The 22,577-nt window shown below is 43.2% G+C and overlaps 1 protein-coding gene across 2 annotated transcripts in view; it reads left to right on the plus strand.

Annotated features, from left to right (window-relative positions):
* Positions 1-18,806, plus strand: part of RFTN2 (raftlin family member 2) — a 203,782-nt gene extending 184,976 nt beyond the window's left edge. For both annotated transcript variants that reach the window (XM_077275392.1, XM_077275393.1), the window contains exon 9: positions 18,154-18,806. In XM_077275392.1, the coding sequence (XP_077131507.1) occupies positions 18,154-18,420 (267 nt within the window). In that variant the 3' untranslated portion in view covers positions 18,421-18,806. The remainder of the gene's footprint in view (positions 1-18,153) is intronic.
* The last annotated feature ends 3,771 nt before the right edge of the window (positions 18,807-22,577 follow it).

Here is a 22,577-nt window from a genome sequence, read left to right on the forward strand (position 1 = left end):
ACAGTCCGGCTGCGAATTGGCGCGGGATTTGAACCACGCTTCGCTAATAGGTCGCGGCCGGCCGAATCCTGTGTATTCAATGTATTATTCTAAAATCTTCATAAATAAACTACATACATATTCTAGAATACCCGATGCGTTAGAATCGGGCTACCATCTAGTATCTACTATATAATTGTCTAAGGGTCACTTCCGTCTTTCTGTCTGTCCTTCTGTCTGTCATGGATATTCATTGGTCGCGGCCTCTGTCTGTCATGGAAATCCAAGTCGCTGATTGGTCGCGGCAAAACGGCCACGACCAATCAGCGACGGGCACAGTCCGGCGGCAAAATGGCCGCTCCATACTCCCCACAGTCAGTGCCCGCTCCATAATCACCTCCAGTCAGCACTCACACAGGGTTAATGGCAGCGGTAACGGACCGCGTTATGCCGCGGTGTAATGCACTCCGTTACCGCTGCTATTAACCCTGTGTGACCAACTTTTTACTATGGATGCTGCGTATGCGGCATCAATAGTTAAAAGATCTAATGTTAAAAATAATTTAAAAAATAAAAAATCGTTATATACTCACCGTCCGTCGGCCCCTCGGATCCACAACCGGCCTTTCCCGCTCCTCACGACGCTCCTGTGACCGCTCCATGCATTGCTGTCTCACGAGATGATGACGTAGCGGTCTCGCGAGACTGGTACGTCATCATCTCGCGAGACCACAATGCACTCTTGGGACCGGAGCGCGCGAGGAGCCTTGGTAACCACTTCGCCTGGATCTGGGGCCAACGGAAGGTGAGTATATCACTATTTTTTATTTTAATTCTTTTTTTTACAGGGATATGATGCCCACATTGCTATATACTGCGTGGGCTGTGCTATATACTGCGTGGGCTGTGCAATATACTACGTGGGCTGTGCAATGTGCTGCGTGGGCTGTACAATATTTTACGTGGGCTGTGCAATATACAACGTGGGCTGTTCAATATAATACGTGGGCTGTGCAATATAATACGTGGGCTGTGCAATGTAATACGTGGGCTGTGCAATATAATACGCGGGCTGTGCAATGTAATACGTGGGCTGTGCAATATAATACGTGGGCTGTGCAATATAATACGTGGGCTGTGCAATATAATACGTGGGCTGTGCAATATACTATGTGGGCTGTGCAATATAATACGTGGGCTGTGCAATGTAATACGTGGGCTGTGCAATGTAATACGTGGGCTGTGCAATGTAATACGTGGGCTGTGCAATATAATACGTGGGCTGTGCAATATAATACGTGGGCTGTGCAATATAATACGTGGGCTGCTATATACTACGTGGGCTGTGCAATGTACTACGTGGGCTGTGCAATGTACTGCGTGGGCTATGCAATATACTACATGGGCTGTGCAATATACTATGTGGGCTGTGCTATACACTACGTGGCCTGTGTTATACACTACGTGGGCTGTGTTATACACTACGTGGGCTGTGTTATACACTATGTGGCCTGTGTTATACACTACATGGCCTGTGTTATACACTACGTGGGCTGTGTTATACACTACGTGGGCTGTGTTATACACTGCGTGGGCTGTGTTATATACTGCGTGCGTGGGCTGTTATGTACTACGTGAGCTGTGTTATATGCTACGTGGGCTGTTATAAACTACGTGGCTGTGTTATATGCTATGTGGGCTGTTCTACACTCCGTGGGCTGTGCTATATACTACGTGGATGTGCTATATACTCCGTGGGCTGTGTTATATACTACATGGCTGTGCTATATACTCCGTGGGCTGTGCTATATACTACGTGGCTGTGCTATATAATACGTGGCTGTGCTATATACTACGTGGCTGTGCAATATACTACGTGGCCTGTTATATACTACATGGCCGGCTGCGAACAATCAGCGACAGGCGCAGTCCGGCTGAAAATTGGCGCGGGATTTGAACCACGCTTCGCTAATTGGTCGCGGCCGGCCGAATCCTGTGTATTCAATGTATTATTCTAAAATCTTCATAAATAAACTACATACATATTCTAGAATACCCGATGCGTTAGAATCGGGCTACCATCTAGTTTAATATATGTATTTAATGTAATTCTAAGAATTATTACTGGAGTAAATTTTAATTATTTCACTATACATATAAAAATACAGTTATACAATCTCTACTTATACAAATATGCTATTTACTGTATACTGTATGAATATATATTTACAAAAACTATAGAACTACAGAATTATACTGTTTAAGATAATTACAAATTACTAACTAATACATTGTATAACACTTTTACACAACATATAATATAATTACATTTTTAACCAAAACTTATCTCTCTGTCGATAATGTCCTGAAAAGCTCTATTTAAAATTGCCATTTTTGGAATGCAGACTTTGATGGAATGGTCTGCGGGCATCATGTTGCGTTTGCAGAGCCCCTTATTGTGCCTAAACAGTAGAAACCCCCCACAAGTGACCCCATTTTGGAGACTAGACCCCCCCAAGGAACTTATTTAGATGTGCCTAAGCAGTGGCAATGCCCAACACGTGCCCCCTTTTTGGAACTCATCTGTTTCCCGTTATGTAAATTTTTTAATATAGTGGCATACAAGAGTTGTGTAGTATCTGTCAGGTTGTCATACGTCAGTTGTGTAATCAGAAATTAATTTAGTAGTGCATGGAGGTGTGGTAAAGTCCAAAGCATTCTTTTATACACAGGCCAGTTTTATTGGGGCAGGTGTCGCATTGATAAATGGTGTCCTTGTGTATTCCCCTTTTGTAATGCACCTCTGTTGCGACTTATCCTTTCTTCCACTTTGAGGGACCTCCCCGGGAAATGTTGACCTGGTATGATACGAGCACCTTCAGTTCCGGAACTACTGGGGCCCACTCCTTCCTGACTGCCAAATATCAGGGCCTTGATCATTACCTCCTGGAACTGAAGGTATGATGTATCGGTGTGGCCTGCACATCGTGACAGCAGGAAAGCGTTGAGCATTGCCATCTATATGATGTGCACAGCCAGCTTCTTGTACCATACCTTGGCCTTTCTCAAAGCACTGTATGGCTGGAGAGTTGATGAGAGAGATCAACGCCCCCCATGTTTTTGTTGTACCCCAGAACACAATCTGGTTTGGTAACCTGTGCAAAGGTACCTCGTACAGTGCTGAGGGCGCTGCCATAACCGTGTATGGTGGTCAAGAAAAAGACATCCCTCTTGTCCTTGTATTTGACCACCAACAGGTGGTCGCTACATTGGGCTCTGCTGTCACCCCTTCTGAGTATTTGCCCAATTAGCGTTTTCAGAAGGCCTCTCTGAATTTTGCGGACAGTACCGCAGGCTGAGGAACCTCACGCAGAGGGTTTTGAAGAGTGGGATGTTGGAATAAAAGTTATCCATGTAGAGGTGATAACCTTTATCCAGCAGTGGGTGCACCAAATCCCATACAATTTTCCTACTCACTCTCAGGACAGGGGGCATTCAGGGGATTCAATCCGGGTGTCTTTCCCTTCATAAACTCTAAACCTGTGCGTGAATCCTGAGGTGCTCTCACACAGCTTATAGAGTTTAATTCCATACCTGGCCCTCTTACTCGGCAGGCACTGATGGAATTTGAGCCTCCCCTTGAAAGGAATTAAGGACTCATCCACAAAGATGTCCCTTTGGGGCACGTACACTTCAGCAAAGTTTTTGTTGAAGTGTTCGATGACCGGCCAAACTTTGAACAGACAGTCAAAGTTGGGGTCATCTTGGGGGACACACTGTGCATTATCGGTATAATGCAGGAATTTGTGGATGGCCTCAAAACGTGTCTGAGCCATGACCATTGGGAACACTGGAGTGTTGAATAAAACATCAACACTCCAATATTGCAGAAGTTCTAACTTCTTCAGGATCCCCATGTGAAGGACCAGGCCCCAAAACTGCATAATTTAAACTGCATCTACAGGAGACCAGTTAGAAAATGATAAACTGGGTTTTTGTGCCAAAATTGATGAGCATACAAATTAGTTTGGCCCACCATGAGGTTAGCAAAATCCTCAGAGAAAACGAGTTTGAAAAAGTCTAGTTCTGTGAGCAAATGGTGTAAAACTTGATTTCGGATTCTGCCACAAAATCAGGAATCAGTGGCTCATAATTTTTGGGGAGCGAGGTCCATACAGAGTCAGGAATAGGAGGTGCTGGTACATCTTCTGTCCTGGGACGTCTGCGTGCCAGTTCAGCAGGACCTGAGGAGCAAGATGAGGAGGAGGAAGAGAAAGAGGACAAGGAGGACGAATCTGAAAAATAAAGAAATGTGGGATCCTCTCCCTTGCTATCAGTGTCGGAGGCAAGGAAAGCATATGTCTCCTCCACTGAATAGCATTGTTGGGACAAACGGGACGAGCAGGACAACATTTTTTTTTTGTGAATATGGTGATTGTGTCAGTACTTTATTTAACTGTTTGTGTGTGAGAGAGATAGTGCTTGGTGTAAACTTATTTGTCTGAAAATAACAAGCTAAAAGAAAAAAAACAGCAACCAGGGAGAAAAAAATGTCAGTGAAAAGAAAAGCGTAAAACAGCAGACACAAGCTCTGATGAGTGAACCGCGTCACTAATCAAAGTTTGTCGGCAGCTGGATGTGCGCACAGGAATGGTGCAAAAGGGGGATGAAAAAGAAAATTGGATAACCGCAGGCACGAGCTCTGATGAGTCAACTGTGTCACTTATCAAAACTGTTGGATGTGTGCACAGAGGTGGGGAAGAAGAAATGTGTCTAAAACTGCAGATACAAGCTCTGATGAGTGAACTGCGTCACTTATCAATGCTCGGCGGCTGCTGGATGTGCGCACGGGGTGGCGCAAAGGGGGATGAAAAAGAAAAGTGAATAACTGCGAGCACGAGTGTTGATCAGTGAACTGCATCATCAATCAACGCTCGGCGGCTGCTAGATGTGCGCACAGAGGGGGCAAAAAGGGTGGTGGAGGGGGGATATAAATAGGAGGAAGGGGGGAAGAAGGGATTAGGGTGGATGATGCTCCGATCCTAGACAGGTCACATCCAGAGCACATCCAGGTCACACTGTGGGTGTGCCCTGTGATTGGCGCGATTGATGTAATCATCAATCGCGCCCATGAGCAGGTCCAGGCCATGCCTTATGTTGCTAGGCACCAGCCTAGGATCGGTGCTCTTACAGCTCCGATCCTAGGCAGGTCACAAGCAGGGCACAGCGTGGTTACACCGCGTCTGTGCCCTGCGGTTGGCGCGATCGAAGTAATCGTCAGTCACACCAGAGTCTGTTCGGGCGATGCCTGGAGTTGCCAGGCATCAGCCTAGGATCGGTGCTCCTGGAGCACCAATCCTAGACTGGGACATCAGTGTTTCAGGCAATCTGATTGCCTGAAACACTGAGCAATGCTGCGATTGGCTGTTCAGAATCGAACAGCTAATCACAGCGATCGTGGTTGCGAGAGGGCGGCAACACCCCCCAGGATAACAGCACCATCTACCCAGAGGTAAGATGGTGCCGGAATTTTAATGCTATCACTTCGGTCACATAAAAAAAATTGCGGAGTATTCCATTCATGGTCGAATAGGTCCAGGTCACATAGACGGAATATTACATCCGATGGCAGAAAGGGGTTAAAGTATTGGAGATCATTTTAGCTGAACAGCCTATCATTCTCTGTACTTCTTTATAAGTTTTACCCTATCTACTCAACTTTTGAATCAATGTATGTTGTTCTTTTGAACAATGTCTCCATCAACCCATATTTCTCAGGCTTTCAAGGAGAAATGCATGAATAACATGTCCTGGCTTCACCATTAAAGGGAAGGTGCCGTGATTTTAGTTTTTGTATTAATAATTGTTGATTATATAATCAATTATTTTTAATACAAAATTAAATTAACTACTTATATATTTTTGTATTTCTTCCCTTTTATTCTTGCCACTGGAGGCTGCCATTTTTGTTAGTGGGGGTGTAAGTGTCTGGGCACGACACTTGCACACCTCACTTACGGCAGCCATGGGCATAAGAGACTGCGGCTGGACTCCGACCGCATCCTTTACGTTGAAGCTGCTCCTCCTGCCTCTTAGCTGTGACCTGGGCACGCCCACTGGGCTGCTAGGTCACAGCTGTGGGAGGAGATCATGGCCATTTTGCTGTAGCCCACAGCTGTGGGCTTCATTTTCCTCTGTCATGGCACACCCACCTCAGAGCGTGCGATGGCAGGAGCTGCCAGGGAGAAGCTGCTGCTGTGAAGCGAGGGTCCGGGGTAAGTATCTGCAGTGAGGAGCTGTGATTGCAGCCTGTACTTAGTATTACAGTACAGGCTGCAATCACTGCCGACCTGTTCAGAGCACAGCAGGGAGATCGTCACACTGCTCTGCCCTGAACAGGATTTAGCACTTCCTGGGAGAGGAGGGAAGGTAAGTACAGGTTTTTGTTCTTTTTATTATGCACCTACCACTGCTACCTGCCTCTATATACCACTGCTACCTGCTCATATATATACCACCTGCCCCTATATATACCACCTACCACTGCTACCTGCCCTTATATATACCACCTACCACTGCTACCTGCCCCTATATACCACCTACCACCGCTACCTGCCTCTATATACCACCTACCACCGCTACCTGCCTCTATATATACCACCTACCACTGCTACCTGCCCCTATATATACCACTGCTACCTGCCCCTATATACCACTTACCACTGCTACCTGCCTCTATATATACCACCTACCACTGCTAACTGCCTCTATATACCACCTACCACTGCTAACTGCCTCTATATACCACCTACCACCGCTACCTGCCTCTATATACCACCTACCACTGCCTCTATATACCACTTACCACTGCTACCTGCCCCTATATATACCACCTACCACTGCTACCTGCCCCTATATATACCACCTACCACTGCTACCTGCCTCTATACACTATGTTCCAAATTATTATGCAAATTACATTTTTATCGGATTTTCCTAAATGGTTGGTGCAAATGACAGTCAGTCTAATAAAAGTAATCACCCGTTAGAGTATACATCGAATTTTATTAAAGAAACCTCCCAATGATAACAGTATAATCTCCAAAGTGAATAAAACCTCAAAATGGACTGTTCCAAATTATTAGGCACAGTAGAATTTCTAAACATTTGATATGTTTTAAAGAACTGAAAATGCTCATTTGTGGAATTTGCAGCATTAGGAGGTCACATTCACTGAACAAAAAAGCTATTTAACGCCAAAACATCCTAACAGGCCAAGTTACATGTTAACATAGGAACCCTTCTTTGATATCACCTTCACAATTCTTGTATCCATTGAACTTGTAAGTTTTTGGAGAGTTTCTGCTTGTATTTCTTTGCATGAAGTCAGAATAGCCTCCCAGAGCTGCTGTTTTGATGTGAACTGCCCCCCACCCTCATAGATCTTTTGCTTGATGTTACTCCAAAGGTTCTCTATAGGGTTGAGGTCAGGGGAAGATGGTGGCCACACCAGGAGTTTATCTCCTTTTATGCCCATAGCAGCCTATGACTCGGAGGTATTCTTTGCAGCATGAGTTGGTGCATTGTCATGCATGAAGATGATTTTGCTCTTGAAGGCACATTTCTGCTTTTTATACCATGGAGGAAAGTTGTCAGTCAGAAACTCTATATACTTTGCAGAGGTCATTTTCACACCTTCAGGAACCTTGAAGGGCCCCACCAGCTGTTTCTCCATGATTCCGGCCCAAAACATAACTCCTCCACCTCCTTGCTGACGTTGCAGCTTTGTTGGGACATGGTGGCCATCCACCAACCATCCACTACTCCATCCATCTGGACCATCTAGGGTTGCTCAACACTTGTCAGTAAACATAGTTACATAGTTACATAGTTAGTAAGGCCGAAAAAAGACATTTGTCCATCCAGTTCAGCCTATATTCCATCATAATAAATCCCCAGATCTACGTCCTTCTACAGAACCTAATAATTGTATGATACAATATTGTTCTGCTCCAGGAAGACATCCAGGCCTCTCTTGAACCCCTCAACTGAGTTCGCCATCACCACCTCCTCAGGCAAGCAATTCCAGATTCTCACTGCCCTAACAGTAAAGAATCCTCTTCTATTTTGGTGGAAAAACCTTCTCTCCTCCAGACGCAAAGAATGCCCCCTTGTGCCCGTCACCTTCCTTGGTATAAACAGATCCTCAGCGAGATATTTGTATTGTCCCCTTATATACTTATACATGGTTATTAGATCGCCCCCCAGTCGTCTTTTTTCTAGACTAAATAATCCTAAATTCGCTAATCTATCTGGGTATTGTAGTTCTCCCATCCCCTTTATTAATTTTGTTGCCCTCCTTTGTACTCTCTCTAGTTCCATTATATCCTTCTTGAGCACCGGTGCCCAAAACTGGACACAGTACTCCATGTGCGGTCTAACTAGGGATTTGTACAGAGGCAGTATAATGCTCTCATCATGTGTATCCAGACCTCTTTTAATGCACCCCATGATCCTGTTTGCCTTGGCAGCTGCTGCCTGGCACTGGCTGCTCCAGGTAAGTTTATCATTAACTAGGATCCCCAAGTCCTTCTCCATGTCAGATTTACCCAGTGGTTTCCCATTCAGTGTGTAATGGTGATATTTATTCTTTCTTCCCATGTGTATAACCTTACATTTATCATTGTTAAACCTCATCTGCCACCTTTCAGCCCAAGTTTCCAACTTATCCAGATCCATCTGTAGCAGAATACTATCTTCTCTTGTATTAACTGCTTTACATAGTTTTGTATCATCTGCAAATATCAATATTTTACTGTGTAAACCTTCTACCAGATCATTAATGAATATGTTGAAGAGAACAGGTCCCAATACCGACCCCTGCGGTACCCCACTGGTCACAGCGACCCAGTTAGAGACTATACCATTTATAACCACCCTCTGCTTTCTATCACTAAGCCAGTTACTAACCCATTTACACACATTTTCCCCCAGACCAAGCATTCTCATTTTGTGTACCAACCTCTTGTGCGGCACGGTATCAAATGCTTTGGAAAAATCGAGATATACCACATCCAATGACTCACCGTGGTCCAGCCTATAGCTTACCTCTTCATAAAAACTGATTAGATTGGTTTGACAGGAGCGATTTCTCATAAACCCATGCTGATATGGAGTTAAACAGTTATTCTCATTGAGATAATCCAGAATAACATCCTTCAGAAACCCTTCAAATATTTTACCAACAGTAGAGGTTAGACTTACTGGCCTATAATTTCCAGGTTCACTTTTAGAGCCCTTTTTGAATATTGGCACCACATTTGCTATGCGCCAGTCCTGCGGAACAGACCCCGTCGCTATAGAGTCCCTAAAAATAAGAAATAATGGTTTATCTATTACATTACTTAGTTCTCTTAGTACTCGTGTGTGTATGCCATCCGGACCCGGAGATTTATCTATTTTAATCTTATTTAGCCGGTTTCGCACCTCTTCTTGGGTTAGATTGGTGACCCTTAATATAGGGTTTTCATTGTTTCTTGGGATTTCACCTAGCATTTCATTTTCCACCGTGAATACCGTGGAGAAGAAGGTGTTTAATATGTTAGCTTTTTCCTCGTCATCTACAACCATTCTTTCCTCACTATTTTCTAAGGGGCCTACATTTTCAGTTTTTATTCTTTTACTATTGATATAGTTGAAGAACAGTTTGGGATTAGTTTTACTCTCCTTAGCAATGTGCTTCTCTGTTTCCTTTTTGGCAGCTTTAGTTAGTTTTTTAGATAAAGTATTTTTCTCCCTATAGTTTTTTAGAGCTTCAATGGTGCCATCCTGCTTTAGTAGTGCAAATGCTTTCTTTAATTGCCTGTCTTACTTCTTTGTTTAGCCACATTGGGTTTTTCCTATTTCTAGTTCTTTTATTCCCACAAGGTATAAACCGCTTACAGTGCCTATTTAGGATGTTCTTAAACATTTTCCATTTTTTATCTGTATTCTTATTTCTGAGGATATTGTCCCAGTCTACCAGATTAAGGGCATCTCTAAGCTGGTCAAACCTTGCCTTCCTAAAGTTCAGTGTTTTTGTGACTCCCTGACAAGTCCCCCTAGTGAAAGACAGTTGAAACTGTACAATATTGTGGTCGCTATTTCCTAGATGCCCGACCACCTGCAGATTTGTTATTCTGTCAGGTCTATTAGATAGTATTAGGTCTAAAAATGCTGCTCCTCTGGTTGGATTCTGCACCAATTGTGAAAGATAATTTTTCTTGGTTATTAGCAGAAACCTGTTGCCTTTATGGGTTTCACAGGTTTCTGTTTCCCAGTTAATATCCGGGTAGTTAAAGTCCCCTATAACCAGGACCTCATTATGGGTTGCAGCTTCATCTATCTGCTTTAGAAGTAGACTTTCCATGATTTCTGTTATATTTGGGGGTTTGTGACAGACCCCAATGAGAATTTTGTTACCATTTTTCCCTCCATGAATTTCGACCCATATGGACTCGACATCCTCATTCCCTTCGCTAATATCCTCCCTTAAAGTGGACTTTAGACAAGACTTTACATAGAGACAAACCCCTCCTCCTCTCCGATTTTTACGATCCTTTCTAAACAGACTGTAACCCTGTAAGTTAACTGCCCAGTCATAGCTTTCATCTAACCATGTCTCGGTTATTCCCACTATGTCAAAGTTACCTGTAGATATTTCTGCTTCTAGTTCTTCCATCTTGTTTGTCAGGCTTCTGGCGTTTGCGAGCATGCAGTTTAGAGGATTTTGTTTTGTTCCAATCTCCTCGCTGTGGATTGTTTTAGAAATGTTCTTACCTCCCTTCTGAGTATGTTTTCCTGGGTCTTCTTTGTTCGAGTCTAATGTTTTTCTTCCCGTCCCCTCAACTTCTAGTTTAACGCCCTCCTGATGAGTGTAGCGAGTCTTCTGGCGAATGTGTGTTTCCCAGGTTTGTTGAGGTGTAGTCCGTCTCTGGCGAGGAGTCCATCGTACAAGTAATTTACACCGTGGTCCAGGAATCCGAATCCTTGTTGTCTGCACCATCGTCTTAGCCAGTTGTTCGCATCAAGGATCCTGTTCCATCTCCTGGTGCCATGCCCGTCTACTGGAAGGATAGAAGAAAAAACTACCTGTGCATCCAGTTCCTTTACTTTCTTCCCCAACTCTTCAAAGTCCTTGCAGATTGTTGGTAGGTCCTTCCTTGCCGTGTCATTGGTGCCAACATGTATCAGCAGAAATGGGTGGACGTCCTTGGAGCTGAAGAGCTTTGGTATCCTATCGGTCACATCCTTGATCATCGCACCTGGAAGGCAGCATACTTCTCTTGCGGTTATGTCTGGTCTGCAGATGGCTGCTTCTGTGCCTCTCAGTAGTGAGTCTCCCACCACCACCACTCTTCGTTGCTTCTTGGCTGTACTTTTTGCTGTCACTTGTTGCTGTGTGCCCTTTTCTTTTTTGCTTGCTGGTATTGCTTCATCCTTAGGTGTGCCATCTTCATCCTCTACAAAGATTTGATATCGGTTCTTCAGTTGTGTGGTTGGTGATTTTTCCATGGTCTTCTTGCTTCTTTTGGTCACATGCTTCCACTCATCTGCTTTTGGAGGTTCTCTGACACTTTTTTCACCTTCTGTGACCAGTAGAGATGCTTCTGTTCTGTCTAGGAAGTCTTCATTCTCTTTGATGAGTTTCAAAGTTGCTATTCTTTCTTCCAGACCTCGCACCTTTTCTTCTAAAAGGGCCACTAGTCTACACTTCTGACAGGTGAAATTGGATTCTTCTTCTGGTCGATCTGTGAACATGTAGCACATGCTGCAGCTCACCATGTAGGTTGTCACATCTGCCATGTTGCTCCTAGATCCTGCTGACTTGCTGTGTGTTTTCCTTCTTGTGTAATCTACTCAGCCATGCTTTCTTGCAATAATGTCCTACAGGCAAAAATTTTGGTTTGGTGATGCTTTCCAAGCAGCTGGTCCCGGCTGTACCCAACGATCTTCTTGCTGAGGGAGACTCTTTGCTTTTCCCAGAAGGCACCTGGAATATGCAAATTATCCTCCTCAAGCTTGAATCCCTGGTTTGGTGATGCTTTCCAAGCAGCTGGTCCCGGCTGTACCCAATGATCTTCTTGCTGAGGGAGACTCTTTGCTTTTCCCAGAAGGCACCTGGAATATGCAAATTATCCTCCTCAAGCTTGAATCCCTGGTTTGGTGATGCTTTCTAAGCAGCTGGTCCCCGCTGTACCCAACGATCTTCTTGCTGAGGGAGACTCTTTGCTTTTCCCAGAAGGCACCTGGAATATGCAAATTATCCTCCTCAAGCTTGAATCCCTGGTTTGGTGATGCTTTCCAAGCAGCTGGTCCCGGCTGTACCCAATGATCTTCTTGCTGAGGGAGACTCTTTGCTTTTCCCAGAAGGCACCTGGAATATGCAAATTATCCTCCTCAAGCTTGAATCCCTGGTTTGGTGATGCTTTCCAAGCAGCTGGTCCCCGCTGTACCCAACGATCTTCTTGCTGAGGGAGACTCTTTGCTTTTCCCAGAAGGCACCTGGAATATGCAAATTATCCTCCTCAAGCTTGAATCCCTGGTTTGACTGGTTTGACGAGACTACTCGAAAAAAGAAACAAAACCAGCTCACCGCATAGCCACTGCCGGTGCACGGAACTCCACGTGGATGGACGCAGTCATCGGAGAAAGGAAACGAAAAAAACTTGTTCCAGCACCACTTGAGTAAAATCCAGGCTGATAACTTTATTTTTGCCAGAGTAAAAAACAGTGGTAACACGCTCTTCTAATCACACCAGGGCACAAACAGCGACGCGTTTCGATCTACTGATCTTTATCAAAGCTGATAAACAAACAAGACTGTTTGGAAATTAGTCTTCATGTATGTGTGGGCCCAATACAACCATTTCTGCTTGTGAACACTGTTTAAGGGTGGCCGAGTAGTAGGTTTATGCACCACAGCAAGCCTTTGTAGGAGCCTACACCTTGAGGTTCAAGGGACTCCAGAGGCACCAGCAGCTTCAAATATCTGTTTGCCACTTTGTAATGGCTTTTTAGCAGCTGCTCTTTTAATCCGATGAACTTGCCTGGCAGAAATCTTCCTCATTATGCCTTTATCAGCACAAACACATTTGTGCTCAGATACAGCCACAAATCTCTTAACAGTACGATGATTACGCTTAAGTTTTCGGGAAATTTCTAATGTTTTCATCCCTTCACCAAGGCATTGCACTATTTGATGCTTTTCAGCTGCAGAGAGATCCTTTTTCTTTCCCATGTTACTTGAAAACTGTGACCTGCTTAATAATGTGGAACATCATTTTTAAGTAGTTTTCCTTTAATTAGAATCACCTGGAAAACCAATTATCACATGGGTTTAAGATTGATTTCAGTGATACATTGAGCCCTGAGACACAATACCAACCACGAGTTTATTTGACAAACAAAAAAATGAAATCTTTATGACACTTAAATCCAATTTGCATAATAATTTGGAACAAAGTGTATATACCACCTACCACTGCTACCTGTCTCTCTATATATATACCACCTACCACTGCTACCTGCCCCTATATACCACCTACCACTCCTGCCTGCCCCTATACACCACCTACCACTGCTACCTGCCCCTATATACCACCTTCCACTGCTACCTGCCCCTATATACCACCTACCACTGCTACCTCTGTCCTGTGTATCTAATCCTGTCCTGTGTATCTAATCTTGTCCTGTGTATCTAATCTTGTCCTGTGTATCTAATCCTGTCCTGCGTGATACTGACTGGTGAGTTGTGTATCTAGTCCTGTCCTGGGTATCTAATCCTGTCCTGTGTAGCAGACAGTATCTCACAAGATAGGATTAGATACACGGCTCAGCAGTCAGTATCACACAGGACAGGATTAGGTACACGGCTCAGCAGTCAGTATCACACAGGATAGGATTAGATACGCAGGACAGGTTTAAATATACAGGAAAGTATTAGATACACAGCTCAGCAGTCAGTATCTAATCCTCTCCTATACACTCCTCACTCCCCATGGGTCGCTCTCCCTCCTATGCACTCCACTCCCCCCTGCATGTCTCTCCATGGGTCGCTCTCCCTCCTATGCACTCCTCTTCCCTCTGCATGTCTTTCCCCTGCATGTCTTTCCCCATTGTGGTTTATTATTTTTGTTGCAGGAGACTAGGGAGTCGGGGATTATGTGTTCGGTAAGTATGGTTTAATTAAGATTAATAAAGGACTTTATTCTGGTTGTGTCTTTATTTATAATACAACTACAGGATTAGTAATGGATAGGTGTCTTATAGACTCCTCTCAATTACTTAGCCGTGGGCTTGATGTCACCGGACAATACAAAGGTGACATCAACCCCCCAAATATGAACCTCACTTTCTACCGCTACAGAGCAAGTGGGAATTGCCAGGCAAAGCGCCAGAAAAGGCGCATCTAATAGGCGGCTGAGAGCTGATGTTTTTAGCCTGTGGGGGGACCATATCCATTATATTATAGGGGGGCCCCACATCTTTTTTTTTTTTAGGGAGAGCCCCCATTTTAATAGCCAGTAAAGTACACAGTTGTGTGAGCACACTCCCCCCATAGACCAGCACACTGCTCTCCTGAAATACTCTGTGCTCTTGTCACCCTGCTCCTTAAAACAATACATCTCTCTGTGACCCCCCTAGACCAGCACAATGCCATATGGATCACATATAATGCCGCCATATATATTTATCATATAATACTCCCATAAAGACCACACATTATGCCGCCATATATATTTATTACATAATACTGAAATATAGATCACACATGATGCTGCCAAGTATTATGTGTGATCTGTGTTATAGCATTGTGTGATCTATATGACGGTATTATATGTGATCTATTTGGTGGTATTATGTTTAATCAGTATTGTGGAATGATGTTAAAACTATATGACGGTATTATATGAGAACTATACAGTGGGATTATGTGTGATTATGTGGCAGTAGTATGTGAGAATTATATTGTGGTTTATGTGTGATCTACATGGTGGTATTGTGTGAGAAGTATATGGCGGTATTATGGGTGATCTATATGGCGGTATTATGGGTGATCTATATGGCGGTATTATGTGTGATCTATATGACTGTGAGAAGAATATGGCTGTATTGCGTGTGATGTATATGGCAGTATTATGTGTGATCTATATGGCGGTATTATCTTCAGAAAGGGGACCCATTCTAGTGTGGTTCTGGCTGAGCAGCTGCACGCGGGTCTCGGGTAATAGAAGGGGCAGCGTGACCTCCAGTTAGGTGCAGTCAGGGGAGGGCTGGTGAGGCAGCTGAATAGAAGGATCTCATTTTTATCATTACTATATGGCTACATTTCCCCCCAACCTGCTTCCCAGCGTCACCCCGTACTGCGCCTGTTGCCTTGCTTTTACACATCGCCAGGACAAAATCTGAGGAGGGGAATGGGGTCTTTGCATGCAATGCCGGGATCAGAACAGGCCATCAATCAGCAGAAATGTTTCCTGGATTTTTGTGGAGCAGACGGTCCATCCATGTTTATAAAACAGCATTCTATGTAAATCCCTGGCTGCTCCGTGCACCGAATAGGGTGCCCCCCATAGACCAGCACACTGCTCTACTGAAATACTCTGTGCTGATGTCACCCTGCTCCCTCCACCATATATCTCACAGAATCCTTGCTTCCTGCCATCCTCTGACTGTCTACTTGTCAGTATAACTTTGCAGTCACTAACAAAATGGCTGCTCAATGTGTTCCTAAATCACATCCGCTCTTATCCCTTAGCAAACACCCAGAAGGGGAGGAGAGGAGTGACATCACACATGTCAGCAGACTCCGCCCATAATTACTGCAGTGCAGTATTGTGAGCCAGTTGTACACTAGGTTTTTGTCCAGTTTCAGTAGTTGCTCCCTCTAGTGTTTAAAAGTGGAAATGCCAAACCTTTTAAAATTATTTTTCATATTTTACTAAATTATAAACAAATTATGATATTTTTTAACAAAATGTAAACATTAATTCTTTGCATTTTTTCATTTGCTGGGAAAAAACCTTTTTTCGATGGCACCTTTCCTTTAAATAAGGGCCACCTAATTCACACCTGTTTTTTTCACAGAATGAGTGACCTCACTAAGTAAACTCCACACTTCTGTTTTGAACACACCCCCTTTCAATCAATTATTCTAATACACAGACTCAAAAACATGCAGATCATGAATGCTCAGTCTGTTGGTTACCTTAGAATCTTCTGCACCAACTGATAAACTGTTTGACATGTGGTAATATAATTTATACCAAAAACAGAGATTAATCTGGTTAGTCATATTGGACTGCTATTAATTTCAACACTACTGTATGAGCCTGTATGTTGACTCATATTGTATGTTAATCTGTGGAATGCCTGCTGATTAGGTGTTGTAACAGCCCCATGCATAGTCTATAAACCTTGAAGGACAAATACACAGGTTAATTGAGCAATCGATGTTTGTCATTCGTTTAATGTCTGCTGATTACATATTGTATCAGCCTTGTAGTTTACTAGTCTACACAACTTAGAGGACAAATATGCAGGTTAATTGAACAATAGAACAGTGAGGTATTACCTTTGCCCACCTTTCCCCAATCATGTGGGATAATGCCATGAATGACAACTGTGGATATAAAAGGGATCAGTCATTTACACCATCTTGTGTACTTGCTGGGACTCTACTACATGTTGTTGACTGTTGGAAATCTAATAAAGTATTACCTTAGTGTGTTACCCTGACCCTGTGTTGTCTGAAAAGTATTCTGCCCATGTGGAAGGAATACAAGCATTCAGTGGGATGAACTCTGGCCCATGCGGTCTTTCAAAAGACAGCCAGGCCAGCGGACGAGAGAATTCACTCACCCTCATGTCTCCACAGGAAACTTTGTAATGTGACAGCTAAAATCACCTGCACTGCCTCTTCCCCTACACTGACTCATGCAGGAGATTAGACTGGGAGATCAGAGCTGAATCATTACATCTCACACACTGAGAAACCTGCTGTAAGCTATGGTAGGGGCATGCTCTTCTCTCCTTTGTTTGTTGCTGCCTGCTTATGATTGGTCAGCATGATATAAGGGAAAGAAGTATGCCCACAGTGAAAACTGTCTGATAACATCTACTTGGACTTAACGAAAATTCACTCATTAGGGGCCAAATACTTTGTTTCTCTCTGTTGCGGAGATATTAGTAATCAATTAAATAACATGTTTTATTCCACTCTGAATCCACTATTACATCCTGTGCCCAGTTCAACCTGAAAAATGTGGTGAAAGGTCCTCTTTAAAGGATATGGACAACTTTGGGGGCATTTTTTTTTTTACTTAAATGCATACATTTTTTTGCCTAAAAAGCTTTGTTTAGAAATACGGTTTCATAATACATTTTGGACTGTTTCGCTTCTACAACACCAATTACATAAAAGTTTGGACGCTACACTGTGTAAAATGTAAAGAAAACAAGAATGATGTGTTCCAGTTGAAAACATTAAGTTGTTAACCCTGTTAAAACTTTTCTGAGATATGTTGCTGCCATCATTTTCTAAATAACAGTTTTAGGTATAAACTGAAACCCCAAAAGTTGCAGTTTGCGAAAAAAATTGCTAAAAAGTTAATAGTATAATAGCCGTGGGGGAACAAAAAGAGCGCAAGACCATCGGGTGATACCATTTTAGCTACAAAGGAAAGTAAAAGGAAGGTGCCCACCTGAGTAGGTTGTGTGCAGGCACAACTCTTATGAACCCCTGATGATATCAGCTGCCGACGCCTCGTGGTGATCTCCTCCAGGACAGTTGACCAGTTTGGATGATGATAACACGATATCAGGCTGCGGTGCTGTAATAAATAATCCTTGGGACCAAGATGAGTTCAACGGTTTTTATTTCCATATCGCATTTCAAAACTGGACTAGCGTCTTTTTGAAGTAAAAAAAAACAATTGCATCATAATAAGTTAATAGTAGCATAATGTTGCTTTAAAATATTGTTGGATTGCTAATACAGATTGTTTTATTAAAATGAGTCATTTGCAATATGCTAAAATAGTTCGAATGAAATTCACACAAATAATTTTCTATGCATATTTTATTATAAAAAAAAATGTTTTCAGCACATTTACATTCTAACTTGATTTTCAGAAAAAGATACAAAGACATTTGGTAAATGAGGAAAAAATGACTACATCCAGCCGAAGCATCGGACATCAACCTCCTGGAATACGTGTTGATAAGGGACACACATTAGATGAGCTATACCTATCCTCTTCTAAGCAGCACTGGAATAAAGAGAGTCACCAAGAATTTGGCAGTTTTCCTGGTTTTAACAGCAGTGATAGCATGCTCCGGGATCTGGATGATTCACAGTTTGATCAAGAAGAAGGTGTTACACAAGTTACTTGTATGTGACCAAGATTTCTCTTTTCAATCCTAACAATTCCTTTTCTAAATTTTTTATTAAAAATAAATGTTCCTACATTACATTTGTACATAGTAATTTACATCGAATTTACATAGATGTTCACAGTAACAAGTCTCAAGGAACATCTGGTACTGGACTGCCGAGAGGCCTTGTGACGCACCGGACAGCGCTATTCTAGTGATTATGGACTGTATTATGCCTATATAATATGGCATGGCACACACTGCATACAACTGGACCAGTAAAGGAAACATTCAAACATTTATGTATTGTAAAATTCTGAACTAATTATGCATGTTGCCTAGATAAACAAACAAAAAAGACTGCTCATGTTCAGGTGAATTTTTAGATTAAAGGGAACCTGTCACCCCCCCCCCCCCCCCCCAGGCGTTTTTAACTAAAAGAGCCACCTTGTGCAGCAGTAATGCTGCATTCTGACAAGGTGGCTCTTTTAGTTCTGGGTGCTGTAACTGCCGAAATAATCAGTTTTATAATTTGTCCAAAATACCTTGTCTTCAGACAAGGAGGCAGGCCTTTCCCCCCCTGCTTTAGACACCACAAAGCCGTGGGAGAGGGTGAGAGGCTTAGACACGCAATGCGCATGCCCAGGAATCCCAGCAACGTACTATGAATAAATCATAAGACACTGCGGGGCTGGGATTCACAGGCAGGGCATACGTACGCACAGAGGACAGACGGGCAGCGCTCACTGCGCCTGCCCAAGGCAGGAGAAAAGAGCGCAGGCGCCGCATCATTTCAAAACAGCAGTGAGGAGGCGGCGCCCGGCGCCAAGAAGATTTGAGTGACGGCTGTGTGGCGTCTGCAGCATTGGGGAAAGGCCTGCCTCCTTGTCTGAAGACAAGGTATTTTGGACAAATTATAAAACTGATTATTTCGGCAGTTACAGCACCCAGAACTAAAAGAGCCACCTTGTCAGAATGCAGCATTACTGCTGCACAAGGTGGCTCTTTTAGTTAAAAACGCCTGGGGGGGGTGACAGGTTCCTTTTAAGTTTTATTACTGCCCAATGACTATTGTATTCAGCATTTATTAGTTTTCCCCTTTAGAGGATCAGATTCTAATCTGCAGTTTTTCCTGAGCTCTGCTCCAGGAACTAGTTGCTAGGAGAGTCCCATACAACGGGCACACAGAAGAGATCATGCGCCATGAAGCATACGTATTCTCGGAGGCAGCAGCATGGAGGTCATTCTACAAGAGCAGTTACACCGCGTTACTACTAGTCCAGCACTGGGGTGAGATGAAACCCGTATTAGAATCAGGAGACTCCCTGAATGTCTATCCCTTGCTTCACTGTTTCCTTCATACTGTAGACACATTTCTGGGCAACAGCTATAACTTCATCCAGTAAGGGAGCCGATAGAATCCATCTTAAAATCTGGACCTTGAAGATGGATTCTATCAGTAAAATGAGAATGAAAGGTCAGTGCACAAGGCAGGGGAGGAGTAAAGGAGTCAGATATGTGGCATTTTAAATTGATTATTAAATACTTACCTCATATACAATTGATTTATAGGCAAAAAAATAAAAATGAGTTACACTTGAAAAGGGTTTAACAAAGCTGTTAAGCTGGGATCCCACCTGGGAGCCCCATCAGTTCTGAGAACAAGGCTCTGCAGAGCAGCACTCAGCGGTCTCATAGACAATGAATGGCGCAGTGGTGCAACTGCCATTAGGACAGGGCTCTGCAAAGCTATACTCTCGGCATTAGTGGTGATCTCGATGGTAGGACCCCCAGAGATCATTAAAACGGTCTTCCCATGAACAAAGTTAATTTAATTCAATATTTTAATCAATAGATCTTTGAATCAGTTCCACAATTGGAAGTGTTTAATACAAATGTTCCTGTGCTGAGATAATCTTATAAATGTGCCCCTGCTGTGTACTGTGTAATGGCTGTGTCTAACCATGCGGGAACATGGTCTGAACATACCACAGCTCTTGGCCAGGGGAGGAAGCAAAAGAGTATACAGTCACGTGCCAGGTAGCAGTGGCATAACATTGGAGGGGCCCAGGGGAAGCTGTCCTAGGCGTCCAACAATGTGGTGGAATAAAAACTTCAAGTGCAAATGAACTGGCACTCCACTTACTTGGATCAAGGCAGCATTGAAGATGAATTTTGTCATTTACTGCTGCTCTCTACATAGCCAGGGACCGAGGACGAGCAGCTACTAAATTAAGTCAGTATTGAATCATGAGCATTGGTTGAATAAGGTCTACTATGGTCAGGGCTATGGTTAGAATAAGCAATGTGGTGTGGTGATGGTAGTACAATAGTTCCCACTCCGCTTTCCACTGTGGGTGGGGAATGGACAGCGCACAAACAAGACTATGGTGCAGAATTAAGTGATCTACTGGAGCTGTACATGACCCAATCAAGTAGGGTTTATTGCTGAGATCCAGAGATCTTGTTGGATTTGAGCCGCCCTTAGAGCAAGTTCAGTCTTATTTGTAAAATAAGCAAAATTTTTATTTCTCAGCCAGAAAGTTGTTTCCATGTGTGTATTCCGTACCTGGCACTGTAATAGCTTATTGACCATACAGCTGACGACAGACCGCTTTACATGTGCGGTAACTATGTCAGGTGTGCTGCACATTCAGTATTTTACGATGTAACTGAATCCAGCAAAACTTATGAGACAGGGAGCAGTGTTAATATTTCATATATACATTGGTATGCAAACTTCATGGTCATAAAGTAAAATGGTAGAAAGCCTAGAAATGGAAACTTTTACAATCCTGCTGATTGAACTTAGAATTCATGGCACCAGGTGTACTAACCTACTAATGTATTACAGAAAGAGCAAATGTAGCAGTCATCCTACCTACTACCCATGACTGATATCAAGACAAGGACTGTGAATATATAAGCTTGTATTCACATAAAATAACACATTTCATTTTACTGGGTATCTGCCATTAGAAGCGTCTGCTCTGTCCCATCCTTAAAGGGAACCTGTCAGCAGGATTGTGCTCAGTAACCTACAGACAGTGTCAGGTCGGCACCATTATACTGATTACAATGATACTTTGGTTGATGAAATCTGTCTTGTGATTGTTGTTTAATCTTTATTTTCAGTTTTGAATTAATGATATGCTCGTGATCTGGGGCGGCCTGTGGGGTCTTCATGTTGTGCTCTGATTAGATATTCATACTGAAGACTGCTGACAGGTCACTGATCCCTCACTGACCTGCCCCCTAGTTTACATAATCAATATATGTACATACTGAAGAAAAAAAAACCTTCTGCAGGAAAGTGGTGGCTGTGGTACCACCTGCAGCATAATCGCATGTTTAGTGTCCTAGTAATCACTGTTCTTGATGTTATTGAGCAAGTACAAAAAAAAATCAATTTGTAAATGGCACCAGCTGCGCCTGCACAGTAGCAGCTGTCAGTGTGTATAGAGATCTGAGAGCTGCTATTGCGCAGGCAGCGCCATCTTGGAGTAGGAATTTTTCTCTTCTCCAGCAAGCTGGCGCTGCTGGGCCTGCGCAATAGCAACTATCAGATTTGTATACACACCGATAGCTGCTACTGTGCAGGCTCAGATTTTCAAATTGATTTTTCTTTGTACTTGCTCAATAACATCAAGAACAGTGATTACTAGGACACTAAACATGCTATTATGCAGGCACCTGCCTGCAGAAGGTTTTTTTTTCCAGTATGTACATATTCATTATGCAAACTAGGGGGCAGGTCACTGAGGGATCAGTGACCTGTCAGCAGTCTGCATTATGAATACCTAATCAGAGCATCCCATGAAGATCCCCCCACAGGCCGCCCCGGAGCTCAAGCATGTCATTAACTCTGGACTGAAAGTAAAGATTAAAGAACAACCACAAGACGGATTTCATCACCAGGTATCATTGTAATCAGTACAATGGTGCCGACCAGACACTGTCTGGAGGTTACTGTGCACAATCCTGCTGACAGGTCCCAACCCCTTAGTGACAGATCCAAATTTTTTAAATCTGACCACTGTCACTTTATGTGGTAATAACTCTAGAATGCTTGAACAAATCCCAGTGATTTTGAGATTGATTTTTTCGTGACACATTATACTTTATGATAATGGAAACTTAGGTTGATATGTCTTGTGTTTATTTATATAAAAAAAAATCAG

This window comes from Ranitomeya variabilis, chromosome 7 (assembly GCF_051348905.1).
Source record: "Ranitomeya variabilis isolate aRanVar5 chromosome 7, aRanVar5.hap1, whole genome shotgun sequence".
In the NCBI taxonomy this organism is placed as follows: Eukaryota; Metazoa; Chordata; class Amphibia; order Anura; family Dendrobatidae; genus Ranitomeya; species Ranitomeya variabilis.